The 16,569-nt window shown below is 40.3% G+C and overlaps 1 protein-coding gene across 5 annotated transcripts in view; it reads left to right on the forward strand.

Annotated features, from left to right (window-relative positions):
• LOC311514251 (uncharacterized protein) overlaps positions 1–16,569 on the forward strand; it is a 74,306-nt gene that overhangs the window by 26,334 nt on the left and 31,403 nt on the right. For all 5 annotated transcript variants that reach the window (XR_014709852.1, XM_084616673.1, XM_084616672.1 and 2 more), the window contains exons 9-16: positions 4,094–4,135; positions 4,854–4,881; positions 6,971–7,045; positions 8,189–8,313; positions 10,596–10,782; positions 12,591–13,067; positions 14,719–14,768; positions 16,119–16,240. Coding sequence is in view for 4 of the 5 variants with exons in the window: in XM_084616673.1 (XP_084472799.1) it covers positions 4,094–4,135; positions 4,854–4,881; positions 6,971–7,045; positions 8,189–8,313; positions 10,596–10,782; positions 12,591–13,067; positions 14,719–14,768; positions 16,119–16,240 (1,106 nt within the window). In the remaining variant the exon portion in view is untranslated. The remainder of the gene's footprint in view (positions 1–4,093; positions 4,136–4,853; positions 4,882–6,970; positions 7,046–8,188; positions 8,314–10,595; positions 10,783–12,590; positions 13,068–14,718; positions 14,769–16,118; positions 16,241–16,569) is intronic.

A 16,569-nucleotide genomic window follows, 5' to 3' on the forward strand; every position in this document is an offset into this window, starting at 1 on the left:
GTTAGGTCTACACATGCATCCCCTGCAGCCTTGTGCCCTGCACCGACGCTATATAGAGGTGCCCAAGCGAACTGTCCTCAGTTCCTTCTCAATTGCTGTGGCCTGAGATGGAGCCTCAACAGCGTCTGAGTTGAGTTTACCTCAGCTGTATTTTTCTTTCATTGTTAATAGTTAGTTAACATTAGTTCTTAGAGTTTCCTTTGTGTTAGTTAGCTGTAGTAATTTTTATAGTTTAAATTTTTAAAAAAAAGTAAACAAAAAGATTTTACTTATACTTTTAGGATAAGGACCATTGTTCCTCCATCTATTTTTCTTTGTTTTTTCGCATCAGGGGAATTGAAGCCCTAGGAGGGTATGCCCAGTTTATCTGGGTTTAAATGTTGCTTTTGGGCTGAGAGGCTATACTGATCAGCATCCATTGCCTTGGGGAGTTATATGTTTCCCAAAAGTGTAATTTCTGCCTGAAATTAAAATTGAAGGCCAGAATGAACTGGAAACTTAAACTACATCTGCTTATGATGGAGAGTTTGCTCTGACTGGCTTCTGACCTCAGCCAGGGCCCCCCCACCCCAACCCTGCGTACAGTTGTCTCCGAGCAGGTCAACTGCTTCAACTTCCTTGGTGCAGCTCTCCCCTAGAGCATTGAAGAGGAAATTGCTCTAAACCTTCCGGACCTGCTGCTGGCTACTTCTGGGGTGCAGCGCGGTCCGTGGTGCCAGGATAGGCGGGAAGCCTGCCTCTGCACCCCGGCTACACTGCTGACTGGGAGCCACCGGAAGTAACCCTGCACCCCAATCCCCTGCCCCCAGCCCTGAGCCCTCCCTCAAACCCGGAGCCCTTTCCTGTACCCCAAACTCCTCATTCCCAGCCCCACTCCAGAACCTGCACCCCCAGCCCAGAGCCCTGACCCACTCCTGCACCCCAACCCCCTGCCCCAGTTCTGAGCCCCCCACAAACCCAGAGTCCCCTCCCACACCCCAAGCCCCTCATCCCCAGCTCCGTTGGGTCGCAGGCATCAACAATTTTCTTCAGCTGGGTCATTGGTAGTGACAGCTGCTGATGAAAAGTCACATCTGCAAAATAAGACTACACCAAAAGAACGTGATCACTTAACACTGGATTTATTTGGCCATAAATCATATTAGTTGGCTACTTTACACTTTAGGATTGCAAATGATCAGGCCCTCGTGGCCAGATATGATTATTTGAACTATGAGAAATTTGCAGCATTCAGGGCAAATTGCCTCCAGATGCAAGGGAAAGAACGTAAATGAAGGACAGCTGATTGCCAGAACCATCCTTCAGGCTGCTTTGGATGCAGCAGACACCACTTCACAATTGATGGCCACCGCAGTCATGATGAGAGTGGCATCTTGGCTGTAGGGGTCTGGCCACTGTCAGGAGGTTCAGTCTACAGCAGAGGATTTGTCCTTTCAAGGATCAGAGTTGTTCACCTCTAAAACAGGTGGAGTCCATCATACAGTGAAATATTCTATCGTGACTCTTAGCTCTCTCGGGTTCTATAAACCTGCCCCTAAAGGAAAAAGCCATCAGGCAGCAGTTTTATGCCCCACAGAGCTCAGCTCCACCTTCTTTCTTTCACCAAAGATCGACTGAGCCTTCCAGTGGTAGCATTACCATAAGAGAAGATAGGGTACCTCTGAAGCCTACTTATCACAGTCTGCATTGGAGCCAAAATATTCATTTTGATAAGACTTTCAAGACATGCACCTTACCCCTTTGGATCCAGAGCCACCGACCCTTCCTTTGTAACCATTTGCCTCTTTTCAGATATGCCTGGTCCTCCATAACCCCCAGACCAATGGGTCATGATATGATTACAACAGGATAGTCTATCCAATTTCACACTGTGCCTATTCCCATCCCACCTTCCCTGGCCCTTTTCAGGGACCCATCTCATGAGGACCTAGTACACCAGGAGGTCCTCTCGCTTCTTTCTCTTGGAGTAATAGAAGGGGTACCTTTAAATTACCAGCAAAAGCATTCTACAGCAAATACTTCCTTATTCCAAAGAGGAAAGAAGGATGGTGACCCATCTGGGACGTAAGAAAGCTCAATACATTCATATGCAAGTTGAAGTTCAGGATAATTCCCTCTCTGTATCCAGGGTACTAGTTTGCATCTCTTGATTTCCAAAATGTGTACTTCCATATATCCATATGGGGTCGATCCTGGGGCCGGTTTTGTTCAATATCTTCATAAATGATCTGGAGGATGGTGTGGATTGCACTCTCAGCAAATTTGCGGATGATACTAAACTGGGAGGAGTGGTAGATACGCTGGAGGGCAGGGATAGGATACAGAGGGACCTAGACAAATTGGAGGATTGGGCCAAAAGAAATCTGATGAGGTTCAATAAGGATAAGTGCAGGGTCCTGCACTTAGGACAGAAGAACCCAATGCACAGCTACAGACTAGGGACCGAATGGCTAGGCAGCAGTTCTGCGGAAAAGGACCTAGGGGTGACAGTGGACGAGAAGCTGGATATGAGTCAGCAGTGTGCCCTTGTTTCCAAGAAGGCCAATGGCATTTTGGGATGTATAAGTAGGGGCGTAGCGAGCAGATCGAGGGACGTGATCGTTCCCCTCTATTCGACATTGGTGAGGCCTCATCTGGAGTACTGTGTCCAGTTTTGGGCCCCACACTACAAGAAGGATGTGGATAAATTGGAGAGAGTCCAGCGAAGGGCAACAAAAATGATTAGGGATCTGGAACACATGACTTATGAGGAGAGGCTGAGGGAACTGGGATTGTTTAGTCTGCGGAAGAGAAGAATGAGGGGGGATTTGATAGCTGCTTTCAACTACCTGAGAGGTGGTTCCAGAGAGGATGGTTCTAGACTATTCTCAGTGGTGGAAGAGGACAGGACAAGGAGTAATGGTCTCAAGTTGCAGTGGGGGAGGTTTAGGTTGAATATTAGGAAAAACTTTTTCACTAGGAGGGTGGTGAAACACTGGAATGCGTTGCCTAGGGAGGTGGTGGAATCTCCTTCCTTAGAAGTTTTTAAGGTCAGGCTTGACAAAGCCCTGGCTGGGATGATTTAATTGGGGATGGGTCCTGCTTTTGAGCAGGGGGTTGGACTAGATGACCTCCTGAGGTCCCTTCCAACCCTGATATTCTATGATTCTGTGATTCATAATTCCATAGCACAGGAGGTATGTAAGGTTTGTGGTAGGCCTTCTAACTATCGACTGCACTGAGGGCTTTTAGCAAGGTTTTAACAGTCATCACTGCACATCTAAGAAAAAATCCTTCCCTGTACAACTGTCTAGTTCAAGGAAGGACTCCTCATCAGGTATCAGATGCCATAGTTATGCCATTACCTGTTCCAGAACCTGGGCCTAAAAGTGAATGTGCAGAAATTCAACTTAACTTCCTTTCAGAGACTTGAGAGGAGCAGACTTCTGGCTTGTTTACACATGACATTACTGTGTGGCAAGCTAGAGTGTGACTCTGCAGCGCACTAGTTTTGCTGTGCAGTGTGACATCCTGTGTGCACACTGCTGCAGCAGAGTAAAAGTCCCGTGGCTGCTCTAGCTTACTAAACTTTCCAAGTGCTTTCTACATCTCACTTTAAAGACTGTTGGACACAAGGAAAACAGAGAACTGAAAATTTGATCATGCATGTGAATGTGCTTTCTTGAACCTTCCATATTTGACAGTCTGGCCTTCCCTTGGAGCATTGTATTGTGTCCAGAGTTTTTCTGGCCATTACTCACTTGCTGAGTAACTTGAAATGGAGGACCATTTCCTTCAAGGAAATACTTATGTTTCTTTCCTTGGCTCTATTGCAAATGGCTTGAGTTGACTTGGTAACTTTTATATAGTTAGTATTTTTCAGTTTTGGAAACTATAGTTCTGGAGTATTCTTTGTGGGGGGGTTGTCCTAAGCCTGGCTTACATCCAGATACCTGGTCTGCCTCCAGTTAACAGGAGAAATGAGAATATGCATATTGTAAAGACTACCAGACCTGGAGAATTCTGGAAAGAATATTCACAAATAAGACCACATTTTTCTATCAGCCAGAGATATATTTGTATTTTTAAAAAGGTTTTTTTTTTTCATTTTCAGGACTCCACAGGCTCTTTAAAGAGCAACTTTGAATATTATCAGGTATGTATCCTTATTGAGGAGTATAGAGCAAGGAAAATGTTGCAAAAAAGTATTCACAAACATTCATTTAATAAAATCAAGTTGACTTTGATGTTGCTCAAGACCACTTCAATTTTCTTTTTTTAAATGTTTACCTAAGCCAATTTTGGTTTGTAAGAAAGTTCACCAAACAAGAAACTGTGGACCATACTTAAGTAAATATGTATTCACACTAGTGTTCACAACAGAGGTGTTTGGTGGCTTTCTTGAAAGCTTATTTGGGTTTGGGAGTCATCCTGTCAGGGATAGAGTGGGAAAAAAAGCACCAACAAGAAGAAATGTCAGGAGTAGCACCAGAGGAGGAAAACAATGTCACTTAAAGAATTAAGATTTATTAAACATGTTTGATAGAGGTAAAAGGATCAGAGTTTGGGGGAGGAAAGAGAAATGGGAGAGACAGAGGTAGTGACGAATTAGACAAATTTTGATATAAAGGTAGCTTTTTGACCTGGAGTTTGCCTTGCCCCAATAGACTGAGAGTTTTAGGAATGAAATAATGACACAGATGGGATGTAGGTTTGGGTAAAGGTACCTGGAATTGTCTGATCTCCCAAGAAATTCCCTGGACAGATCTAGTGAATAGCTAGGATGAATAAAGGCAGCTGTGCTCAGAAAAAGAGCTATGCAAAAAAATTATTTGGGACTGTGCTTTGCATAAATTCCTTCTGTTTTTCAACAGTGGAAACCTCAATATGCGGAATGTTCTGGTAAGATAACTACATACAGTTGAACATTGTGTCTTAAGGTTGCTAAATTTGGTATTTTATTATTACTCAATTTATTTAAAAACACTTCTTGCATGTCATAACATATTGGAATAGGCCCTTCTATATAACAAACACAATTTTCAGTTGTGAGTCCTTAACTTAGACCTCTTATCTCTATTTTGATTCAGGGCCATACAATTCAAATATCTGCATCCTACCACTCTACTTGCTGGTTTAATACTTCTGACTGAACAACAGGCTGACATGTACAAGAATCCTGCTCTCTGCACCATAAGTGGCCCCGTTTTCTGCATGTGTTAATGGGCCTTAGATTAGCTGTAGGAATGTGCAAAATGAATAATAAATTTACAAAACTGCAGGTGTCTTTCAATCACCAGTCTTTGGCATCCCTTTTGGTCTTTAGTCTTTCTTTGTGACTCAAATGAATATGAAATGAAAATTTCATTTTGGACATAGGCTTCTAATTCCCATGCCTTTGATGTGTGTTTAGGTGGTTTCCTCTGGCGCTAAATAAGCTGATCAGAATCCTGCATTTTGTTTTTCTTTTATCTGAGAACAGTTTGGATTCCTTAGGCTTGATTCTTCAGCCTACTACATCCATTTTATGCTGGTATATAAATCCACTGATGTCAGTGGAGTAACACTAGGGTAATGGAATGAATCAGGCCCCTTATTATAAAATAAGAGCCAATACTAAAATTGTCTTACATAAAACTTTGTTTATTAGAGTTAGAATACCAATAAAATATAAATGAGGATAGTGTATGCCTATTCTAAGAATACACAGTCTTCCTTAGGTATGATACTTGTTATAGTGTAGTCCCTTTGATTTAAGCAAGAGCAACCATACATCCTGAAATATGCTTAAAATTATAAAAAATGCCTAAGTCCCATTTTCAAAAGTGACATAAATATTTAGAGTCTAAGTCCTGTTGCCTTTTATGAGGGTGGAAACCAGACTTGAGAAGAACCAAGAATGGAATTGGAAGAAAGAAGCTCCAGACAGCAGTTGTGGACAGCATGGTCAGTGTATCTGGAGATGAAGGGAAGAAGAGATGTTGGGTAATAGTATGAGCAGGAGAAAGGTCAAGTATTTTAAGATGGAGAAGATGATAAAAGTATGTTTATATAGGGAGGGAAAGGAAACTGATGAGAGTGAGATGCTGAAAAGAGTGAGAGAAGGGGTGACAGCATGAGAGCTGGGCAAGAGAGGTTAGAATAATAAAGGTATGGGGTCCTTTGGGCAGGAAGAGAAGTTGGCAAACGAAGACAGGCCGTGTTTCACAGTCTGTGACAGGAGGAGAATGTACTGGGGATAAGGGGGGAAAGGAAGAGAGACTGGCCATTTTGATGAGTAAGGGAGTTGATCCATAGGTGCAAATCAAACAAAGAAGTGAGGGCAAGGAGGCAGGAGGCTGGAAGGTGAGATGGGACATGAGTATGGAAATTAAAGTAACCAAAGATGAGGGTAGGGGATTCCAGTGTGAGGAGGAATGAAAGCCAGGAGTTGAAGTCAGAGGGGAAGGTGGATGAAGGGGAGTTAACTGGTCAATAGACAGCAGCAGTATGGAGAGGGAAAAGTAAAAAGAGTTGGCTGGGTTGTTGTTCAAAAGAAGAAAATGACTGACAAGGGGGAGGATAGAGGAGCTAGAATTGACAAGATTGGGATAGGAGAAGTTCAAGGCTCCCACTATGATCCTTTGAGGATGACTTGGTCTGTCTAAGGTCTTTTCTGTGCAGTGATGATGATGATCTCACTCCCCTGCATCTTGTACTATGGTTCACATTTTTGTCTTGATTTTTTCATGATAAGCTTTGACAAATCTGAATTTTGCCTGGATACAAGGACCTTTTGGATCCAAATATCAACCGGTTTTTAATGTCTTGTTTGTCAAATATAGTAGTAAACTGATCCTGAGATACCCCACCTGCTCCCTTTTGTAGTGAGCAGGGATCTGGTGCCATTCATGGTAATAGATGGGATCCCATCCATTACTAAACCTCATCAGAGTAAATCTGATACATCATTCCTGATTTAAACTTTTTTTCTTTTTCTTTTATCTTCCAGCTTCCCCCTTCAGTAAGCAAACAGAGAATTCAGAAAAAAGAGATGGAGAGGAAACAGAAAGAAAGAATGATAAAGGCAAAAACTATATATTCATCAAACTTGCTCATGTATTCTTATTTCTTGGTTTACATAATTCTTTTTTCTTTAAGATGTTTGAATACATTTAATTGTTCTGAAAGTCATGAGCCATGGTGCGTGCAGGCAATTTGCATACTTCTAACATCCATCTCCGGCAACATACCTCAGTATTAATTTGAAATTTCCATGCTATTCCACTTCTGGGCCTCTCTTCCTATAATAATAGAAATAAAGTTATTGTCCTGATAGTATGGGTTGTTATTTGTACAGCACTACTGCTGTGCCACTGGTGCTTTACAGACATGTACGGACGTAAAGTCCCTGGGATCTTACAACCTAAAATACACAGGTAACATAATGGATAGTGATAACAGATCATTGTGGGGAGGGGGATAAACACAACAGTAATGGATGGGAAGGGAATATATCTTTTGGGAGAGTGTTGTTTTTAAGTAAAGCTGATTGTATAAATTGTCTTATTTTATATTATTTGTATTAATTATGAGTTATTTATTTAAATAATGTTCAGGTAACAGAGAAGGACATATAGCATCAAAGAGAAGATAAATGGCAGTATGCTAGCTGAAATAAATGAGTTTTGGAGAGGAACGTGAAGTTGAGTGAGTGAGAAAAGGCTGTCCCAGGTATAGGATATCTTGTTTAGGCCTGATACAAAATCGGTTGAAGTCAATGGAAGTCACTCCTTGTGGCAGCCAAAGGAAGGGGCAGGCATAGGAATTACTCTCCCTTCAACAGATACAGGCGGAGTAGCCAGAGAAGGGAGCAAGACTAGGGTATCATTGCACATTGGCAATACCCAGCTGGTGGAATGGCCAGTGTAATTTACAGCAGGGACTGAAGAGGCACAGATTGGTCTCGGGATTAGGAAAGTTCAAGAATAAGGATCCTCACAGAAGGTCAGGTAGACCAAATTTTAATGTGGTTTTAGGATATAGTTCTTTATTTTAATACACATAGAAATGAAAGGTACAGCAGTGTTCATTTTAACCGGAGACTGCATAATTTGGGAATTATTCTCTGTAGCTCAGTCCCATTGGCTATTTTACATTTACTCCATTTGCTGCTTTTGCTCCATGCTTGTTTTGATGAGCTAGCTTCTAATTCCACTTTTTTCTTCAGGTCCTCCTCCTCGTCTACCAAATAAAGAAGACCTGTGCATCTTCTTAGCACTCCATATGGAAAATTCACCAAACTGTCAAGAGCCAAGTTGTAAATATGTGCGTAACAAACAAAAAGAAACAAAAGTGAGTTGAGTGAATTCAGGATATATTATGCAGAATAAGAGAGGCCATGATATTAATTAGGATTTTGACTGTTACATATTGCTGATTATGATTTTGACTAGTTAGGATTTTAACCTAAATATGCAAAATGTCCAAGACGTTCTGATAAATCAAAAATTCCTTTTATTTTTCCAAACTGCATAAATACTCGGTCCCTACGCCAGCCAACAGTGGTGGAATAGCCTTTACCAAATAATGTTGTGATACTTTTAAAGATTTCATATGGGTGAAGTGGTTTCCAAATCTTAGTGTTTTCACATGGTCATGTAATGTTTAGTCTTACATGATCTCATCATAGTCCAGATTTGGTATATCATAAAACAAGCACACAGCACAGCTGATAGTGTCTGTTTTAAAGTGGTTCAGGACCAGATGAGCAGAGATTTTGCAGGTTGGAGTTGAAGCGCACCGTCACTTGTGCTTGCAGAGAAAGTGTCTGCCTCAAGCCAACTCTGATAGTTCGTCATTTTCACAAGCACAGAATTCAGCCCCCCCGAAATCAGGAATTCTTTATGTGATGTTGTCTAGGATGTTCTGATATTGTTTAACATAGCGCTGCAGAACTAGGAGTAGTAAGCAGGATAGTTTGGTTATATTAGTACTAAATTATTGCAATTCCCATCTATCCTTTTGGATATTGATGGATCTGTGTGTCTATCTGGAGAAGAATTTCCAGACAGAAGGACTATTTTCCTTCCTTCTCACTAATTCTCCTTATTAAAAATGTCCAGGATAAGCTCTTTGGACTAGGGATTGGCATGTGTTATATGTTCGCACAGTGCCTGGTGCAATGGAGCTCAACTTTGTTGAGGTCTTTGGGTACTACAGCAATATAAATGTTAAATAATACCAATGATATATATGCTAACATTTGGCTCATGGAAGACTTAAGTTTGTAGCGTAGTCAGCCTTAGTTTTCAAGGACAGAAATATAAAAGCAAGACTTTCATACTGAAGAAAGCGTTAAAATAAGTAATACTAAAATATATAATTCTTACCTATATTTTTAATCTCATAACTTTTTCTACAATTGTTATTAAATATTAGATACACTTACCTCTGTTTAAAATATTGTTTCTTAGCCAATATTTTCCTGTTTGGTCCTGCAGTGAAATTATTGTGCTTGTTTCATCCCTGCAGTTGCAGAGGATGTAAATTGCATCTCAAGGGGCAGTTGCTCTGGGGGAGGGTTCACCATATTGGAAGGTAGTCAGTCATACAACTTTTACATTCCTGCATGTGATTCACCCTGGGGAGCAAGCATAATTCTAGCTAGGACTTCCTAGGAGCCTCGCTGAGGGTGTGTCTTCACAGCACATTTAGCTTGAGTTATAACTTGAGTGATACCCCTAACTTGACTCCCATTCACACACCAGGCTCTTGCTTGAGTTAAGTGGTGCTTTAAGATCAAACTAGCTGGTGTATCTAGCTAATGGTGGGTTGAAGCTCAAGTGATGCTGGAGTGAGGCTCAAACTAGTAATGCAGTGGGGGTGCAACCCCTTGAGTTATAATAACGCATCAGTAGCTAATCCAATTATCTGCACTGCTAATCAGATCACTTGGTGTAATTCTAGTGTTGTTTTGAAGTGTGGTCGCTTGCACTTAAACTAGGCAAACTCGAGTGCAGTAATTTGAGTATACTAGAACTAACTGTTTCAGTGAAGACAAGCCCTAACAGAGATTTCCCCGGAGATGCACTGAATCAGCAGATCTCCTGAGTGCATTAGACCCACCGCCTTCCCAGTCAATCCCCAAAACTTTTTCTGTGTTCTGCTTAGCTGGCTGCACATGCCCTCACTCAGAAGGAAGTGTTGCAAGCAGTCTGCTTTGGTGAAATGGATATTTCCATCCCCTGTTTTAATTGGCAGGTTTAAACATAAGACGGCCGTACTGGGTCAGACCAAAGGTCCATCTAGCCCAGTTCCTGTCTTCCGACAGTAGCCAATGCCAGGTACCCCAGAGGAAATGAACAGAACACGTTATCATCAAGTGATCCATTCCCTGTTGCCCATTCCCAGCTTCTGGCAAACAGAAGCTAGGGACACCATTCCTGCCCATCCTGGCTAATAGTCATTGATGGACCTATCCTCCATGAATTTATCTAGTTCTTTTTTGAACCCTGTTATAGTCTTGGCCTTCACAACATCCTCTGGCAAAGAGTTCTGCAGGTTGACCGTGTGTTGTGTGAAGAAATATTTCCTTTTGTTTGTTTTAAAGATATTGTAAAAGCATTTTTTTGTAGTTTTTCAAAACTGGAATTGTCATCTGTGAAGCTAACAAACCGAAAAGGATTATCACAATGGACTGCTCCACTGAAGATCTTCATGCAGTGCCAAAAGCATTGTTAAGATTTCCAAATGCACTGAGGGGCTGTGAAGTTTACCTGTCTCGAATGCCTTGCATCAGTTGTGCAAAACTTTTGATTCAAGGTGAGTATCAGAGATACAATACTTGTAACTAACTGGCATCATACCTGTGAAAGAGTCACAGGTTGATAAAATAGTGATGTCCAGGGTTACTTCCTTTCCCTCTCTACTCTTTTCCCATTCCCTCCTGCCTTCTGCTGTATAACTCATCCCATTATTGAGTGGTGGTTTAGCTAGAGAGGTAAGTCATCCTAAGTCATCCTGTCCTCCGCAATAAACTTTCATACCACAATCCTCTTATTGAAAATGAGTGAGTAAATGAGTCAAATTAAAACAGAAATTGCAACCTTAACTCTGACCAGAGGTGGCCTGCTGGAGGCTCAGGTTAGGAAAGTGTTGTCTTTCTTTTCTTTTTTTTTCTAACATTTCCAGTCAGGTTAAAAATAGAGATTGTATGGGAATAAATGTTGTAGACATTGTGGTGACAGAAGGATTTTATGCATATATGGTGGACATGTCCAGTCATTAGAGAGTATTAGGATGCAATTTGTAACCTGATAATAGTTGGATATTATTACCAAATGATCCTTTGGCAAACCTTCTGGGGCTTCCTAGAAGAAATGGTCACACTCAAAGAAATGAAAATTCATCACTCACGTGGTCGCAGCTGCTAGACTACTGATAACCTCTGGCTGGAAAAAGAAAAATAATACAAAGCTAGAGGAATAATTCTAAAAAGTTAATTTTGTGTTAATATAATAAAGTTAATAAAGTGTTGCTATGGAAAAATTAATGTACCAATTATGCCCAGCAAAAAAGGCAGAAGACAAATAGTTAGATATTTGGTTACCATTTATTCAATACTCAAAGTACATTTGCCTGCAAAAAAAAAACCAAACAAACAAACAAAAATTGATCAACAACAAAACCCAAAACCATATAGAATCAGTTTAATATTTTTGAATATTAGCATTTGATAGTTACACGTGGTTTGATAAATATGAGTAGTCTGTAGTTTCACTCAGTTTAATCACATTACCTGAAACAATGCTTCCTGGATGGTGTAAAGAGATTCACTCTGTAATATGGTAACACCTTGCTAAATAGAAAGGAATCATTTATATCCTTAGTCCAGGCACAGTTAAGTGATCACATTATAAACAAATAGAAATATCAAGATCTACTTGACTAAGCTGAATTTTAAATGAGTTATGTTTCTAAGATTTATAGTGGTGAAATTTAATTTTAAAATGTACCTTTATGTGAGCATTAAAATGGATTATTTATATGTGTGGGCAGTTCCGTCTTTAGGGTTGTATTGAGATTTCCATTTACAGTGGCAACAAAGCTCTTAAAATAAATATGACAAAATAAGTACCTGGCTTCATATTATATATGTAATTCAAAAGATGTAAATTTTTAAAATTTCTATTAATAATTCGTTTTGCTCCAAGGGTGAAATTTCTGTTTTATTGTTGATTGAGCTATGTTATCAATTTATTGAATGTGTTCAGTGAAGAGGATGTATTATGTCTGAGATTAATAGGTAGATGTAGATTGTTAATGACATAGCTGTTAATGTCTCATTTTTCATGTTTGTGTAGCTGGTGCATAGAGGGTGATTATTATTATTATTTATTTGTAGTGTGGTAGCACCTAGGAACACTATTCATGGATCAGGACCCCATTGTGTGTATTAACCGTAACTGCCTCACACTGCTGTTCTCATGAATAATAAATAATAATACATGAAAAACTATAACAAATATAATTACTTCCAGTACTGCTTTAATTTTACTAATTAAGAAGGTGTGTCCACTTTATTATATTTCTTTTTAAATATTATCTTACATATATTTCTCTTCATACAGCTCAAGTTTCTCAAGTGTATTACTGGCCTAATCTTGAAATACAAACAACAGAAGTAAATCTGAAAAACATTGAAATGGAAGCTGAACATGTTGATAACATCTTTAGAGAAAGCTATATCACTGCAGCAGTCTACATACCAATATTAGATGTTGAAACGGTGAAGCAAAGGATTTTTCCACGAACAGGATCACCACCAGATACTAAGAACACCACTCCAATTTCCTCTGTATATGATCATAAACGATCACCTAAACTTTTAGAAATACTTAACCTGGCGCATATTACAAAAGATAAATTATTCCAGGAATCATACAGAGATGATATCGTTAAAGCAATCCAATCTTTTCAGACACTGGCAGGTGGCATTGATACCGAAATAAAGGAAAATAATTTTCAAGAGGATAAACATGCCATTCAAAGAGAACCCAAGTATATTCATGCATTGCAGCTCTGTAACTTACTAGCAGCCAGAAATGGTAAGTGAATGATTAGTATTAAGGTAAAGTCAGTAAGTAATATGGTATAGGAAAGATATGGGTTCAGGATTTAGAGTCCTGGGTAGAAGAGAATTATATGTATTTAATACGTGATATAGGAAGCAGCTATGAATCTGTAACACTGAGTTCTGTGACCTTATTCACGGTAATGACTTTCAAGGAAGTTGTGCATACGTTTAGCTAACTTGCTACATTAGAGGTGAAATATCACAGTGGTATCGCCTATGTTAGAAAATTAGCCTGTGGTATGCAGACCAGATTAAATTAATTATACCTCAATATTACAGAACCAATACAGGTCATCTGAAAAAGATACTTTCAAGGCTGGTAGTAGAGATCGGCAAAAATATCCATAACAAAGGACCAGATTGCACCTTTAACCCTAGACCAGCTTGCATTTGGTGAAGAGCCACACTGCACTACCAAGAATTCCATGCAGAATTATGCCCCAAAGAAGCACAATGCTTCCTAGAGGTCCATGGTGAGCAAGGGAATAACATCCATTTCACTAACCTCTAGGAGGATGGCTCACATTTTATCTCTGACTAGCCAGCAGGGACATGACCCTACCTTCACCCCCACCCCTTTGCGGTTTCTAGCACCTCAGGGGGTGCTGTTAGACAGTCATCCTTGTGCTCTGAAAGCAGACACTACAGTTATGGCTGGTCCTTTGCCCGCTCTTTTGCTCCCACTCTTGTGCGCTCACACAAGATGTCGGACATATTGGTCCAAAATATATTTTTTAATCAGATTTGCCTGGTTTTTAGTTCATTAAACATTTGCGAATTTGGAGCAATTTTATAACAGTTTAAAAGCAATTCTGGGACAGTATTCCATATTACTTTTCTTGCATTTCAAGCTGGGTTGTGATTGGTCATACTCATAGACTTTAAGGCCAGTAGGGACAGTCATGATCACCTAGTCTGACCTCCTGCACATTGCAGACCACAGAACCTCACCCATCCCTCCAGTAATAGACTCCTAACCTCTGGCTGAGTTACCAAAATCCTCAAATAATGATTTAAATACTTCAAGTTATACTAGTTTAAACCAGCAAACCATGCCCCATGCTGCAGAGAAAGGCGAAAAACCCCAGGGTCATATTGTATTGGTTTTGGTTCACTGAGTGGATGAGTTCACCTTGTGTAGTCAGAAGGCTTAGCAGAAACCATTATGACTCGCTTTCTCAGGTGGAGGTAGTATTTTTTATGCTTTTTCTGAGATACCAGGAGATATAATAACTGTTGGAATGAGCAGCAAGGAGTGCTACAGGAATTTAACAGAACATTAGCACTTCGACTCAAGAAGACACCACCAGGTGGGGGTAGAGGTGGGTTGCATAGGGACATAGGGCTGTGTGGGCTGAGGTCTTCCGTTCAGGTAAGTCAACTGTGGAATGTGCTGATTCACCACATGCCTGGGTAGTCTTCACTGCTGGTGCTGTTATGGAGCCCTCACTGCAACTTAACACTTTCTTTCCTTGGTTAAATCCCCTTTGGAGGGCAGTAGTAGTAATAGCAACCCCTTCTGGCTCAGGGAAGTGTACTTTGCATATCTTTGCACCAACAGGGTGAATCAAGTCCTGAGACTTTGTTGGTAGCTTCACTGTTTGATTTTTTTTTCATGCCAGACAGTCCTAATACTGGAGTGGGGACGCTGATCTACAGAAAAGAAGACATTGTAAGTACAATATATGCAGCCCAAGAACTATTAATAGTAGTCTGGATATCATTTGAAAATGGCGAGGAAAACCCCTCAGTCTCACAGTCAAGTGTTCATTTTTGATACAAACATTAATCTATTATAGTTGATTGTCACATTAAACTTTTGCTTGTAGGATTTTTGTGCAATATATTGTGATTCATAGAAATATTTAAAAGAGCTCACGTCTGCCATAGATATGCACTGCATTTCTGTGGGTTTTCTCAGTATTATTTACATAAGTGAGCAAGTTAATTCAACTGACATAAATAATGATTCTTAAAAACTCTTCTACACTACCCCTCCTCATGCAAGTCAAAATCTGAAAGGATTTTAAAGACAGTGAAACTTGCACAAGGAGAAAATTACATCATATTTCCACAAGACTATTTTTAACAGAGTATAAAAAATAATCAAACGTTCAAATAGAATATAACAAGGCTAATAAAATGTGCAGCTGCAATCTTTCGTAGGCCTTAGAACTTATTGCCTTAGTATGTCCATAGCCCTACTCATATTTCACACAATTGCACATGCCGAGACGTAACATGGTGTAGTTGACTGAGGATGGGGCTAGGACTAAGGAATGCACTTTTGAGGTCCATTACTGAGTCAGTGGAGTCACAACACTGTGAGATCAGAATCAGGCCCTCTGTGTCTGTTTCTCCCTGTGAAGAATGCAGATAAAAGTACTTCCTGGCCTACTTCCCAGGAATGTTGGGATGATTAATTATTTAATATCTACACAGTGCTTGGAATGTGCAAAGCCCCCTCTATTTGATACCTATTATTACTAATCAGCTGACTTCCCTGCATTCCAGTCCTACTACACTCATGCAATCTCTACAGTATAAATACTTGCAAAATGAACAACTAATTCCACCTCAGCTGGGCAAACACTTCAGTCTTGCTCAAATTTTTAAATTATTTCACTGCATGCACCACAACCTTTTTTGCATTTGTCTTCATGACTAATCAGGTTTCACTGAAATATCTGTTCATGGAAAGCAAATTTCAAATTTGCATGAACAAGATTTCATGGAAATTGAAAGAAAAATTGTCCTAAAAACAGGATTTGCTGTTAGGGACTATAACCCTAACTGGGACTTCAGATATATTTAATATTTATGATTCAAAATCCAAACATTTTTGGAGATGGAAATCTACATGCTCAAAGAATAATAATGAACTGATCAAAGTGCACAACAGTACAGCAACTCCCATGGAAGTCAATGACAATCTTTGGGAGTTGAATTGGGCCTAAATGTATCAGGATCCTGGGAAAGTATTCTTTTTTGTTTTGTTTACTTTTGCCTGGTGTTATTATAGGTTGCTGTTGGCTACAATGGATTTCCAAAAGGGACAGTGAATAGTCTGTTTTCACAGAAGGATGATGGTAGTTGTGACCAGCATGCAATCATCTGTGCAGAAGCTAATGCAATTATTCTGAGGTAGGAAGTGTGAGGAATAGTGGCATGAAAGGGGAGGGAGGTGGTGGCAGAGGGTGTGGATTTGGGAGGTAGAGAGGGTGGAGGAAGGGGCAGAATGGGGGCAAATGTCACCAGAGGTGAGGAGGAGGATGCAGATGTAAAACCTAAATTTGTGCGGGTGGGAGGAGGAAGGAGATAGAGGTGGGGAGGGAAGAGGAGTAGGTAGACCTGATGGGAACTGTAGAGAGGTGAGAGTAACAAGGAAGAGGAAATGGAGACCATGGGGAAAGGGGGAGGGAGGATGATGATGGATACTATGATGTAGAAGAGGGGTGTGGTGAGAGCCATGG

This window comes from Lepidochelys olivacea, assembly GCF_965140295.1.
Source record: "Lepidochelys olivacea isolate rLepOli2 genome assembly, chromosome: 1".
Lineage (NCBI taxonomy): Eukaryota > Metazoa > Chordata > Testudines > Cheloniidae > Lepidochelys > Lepidochelys olivacea.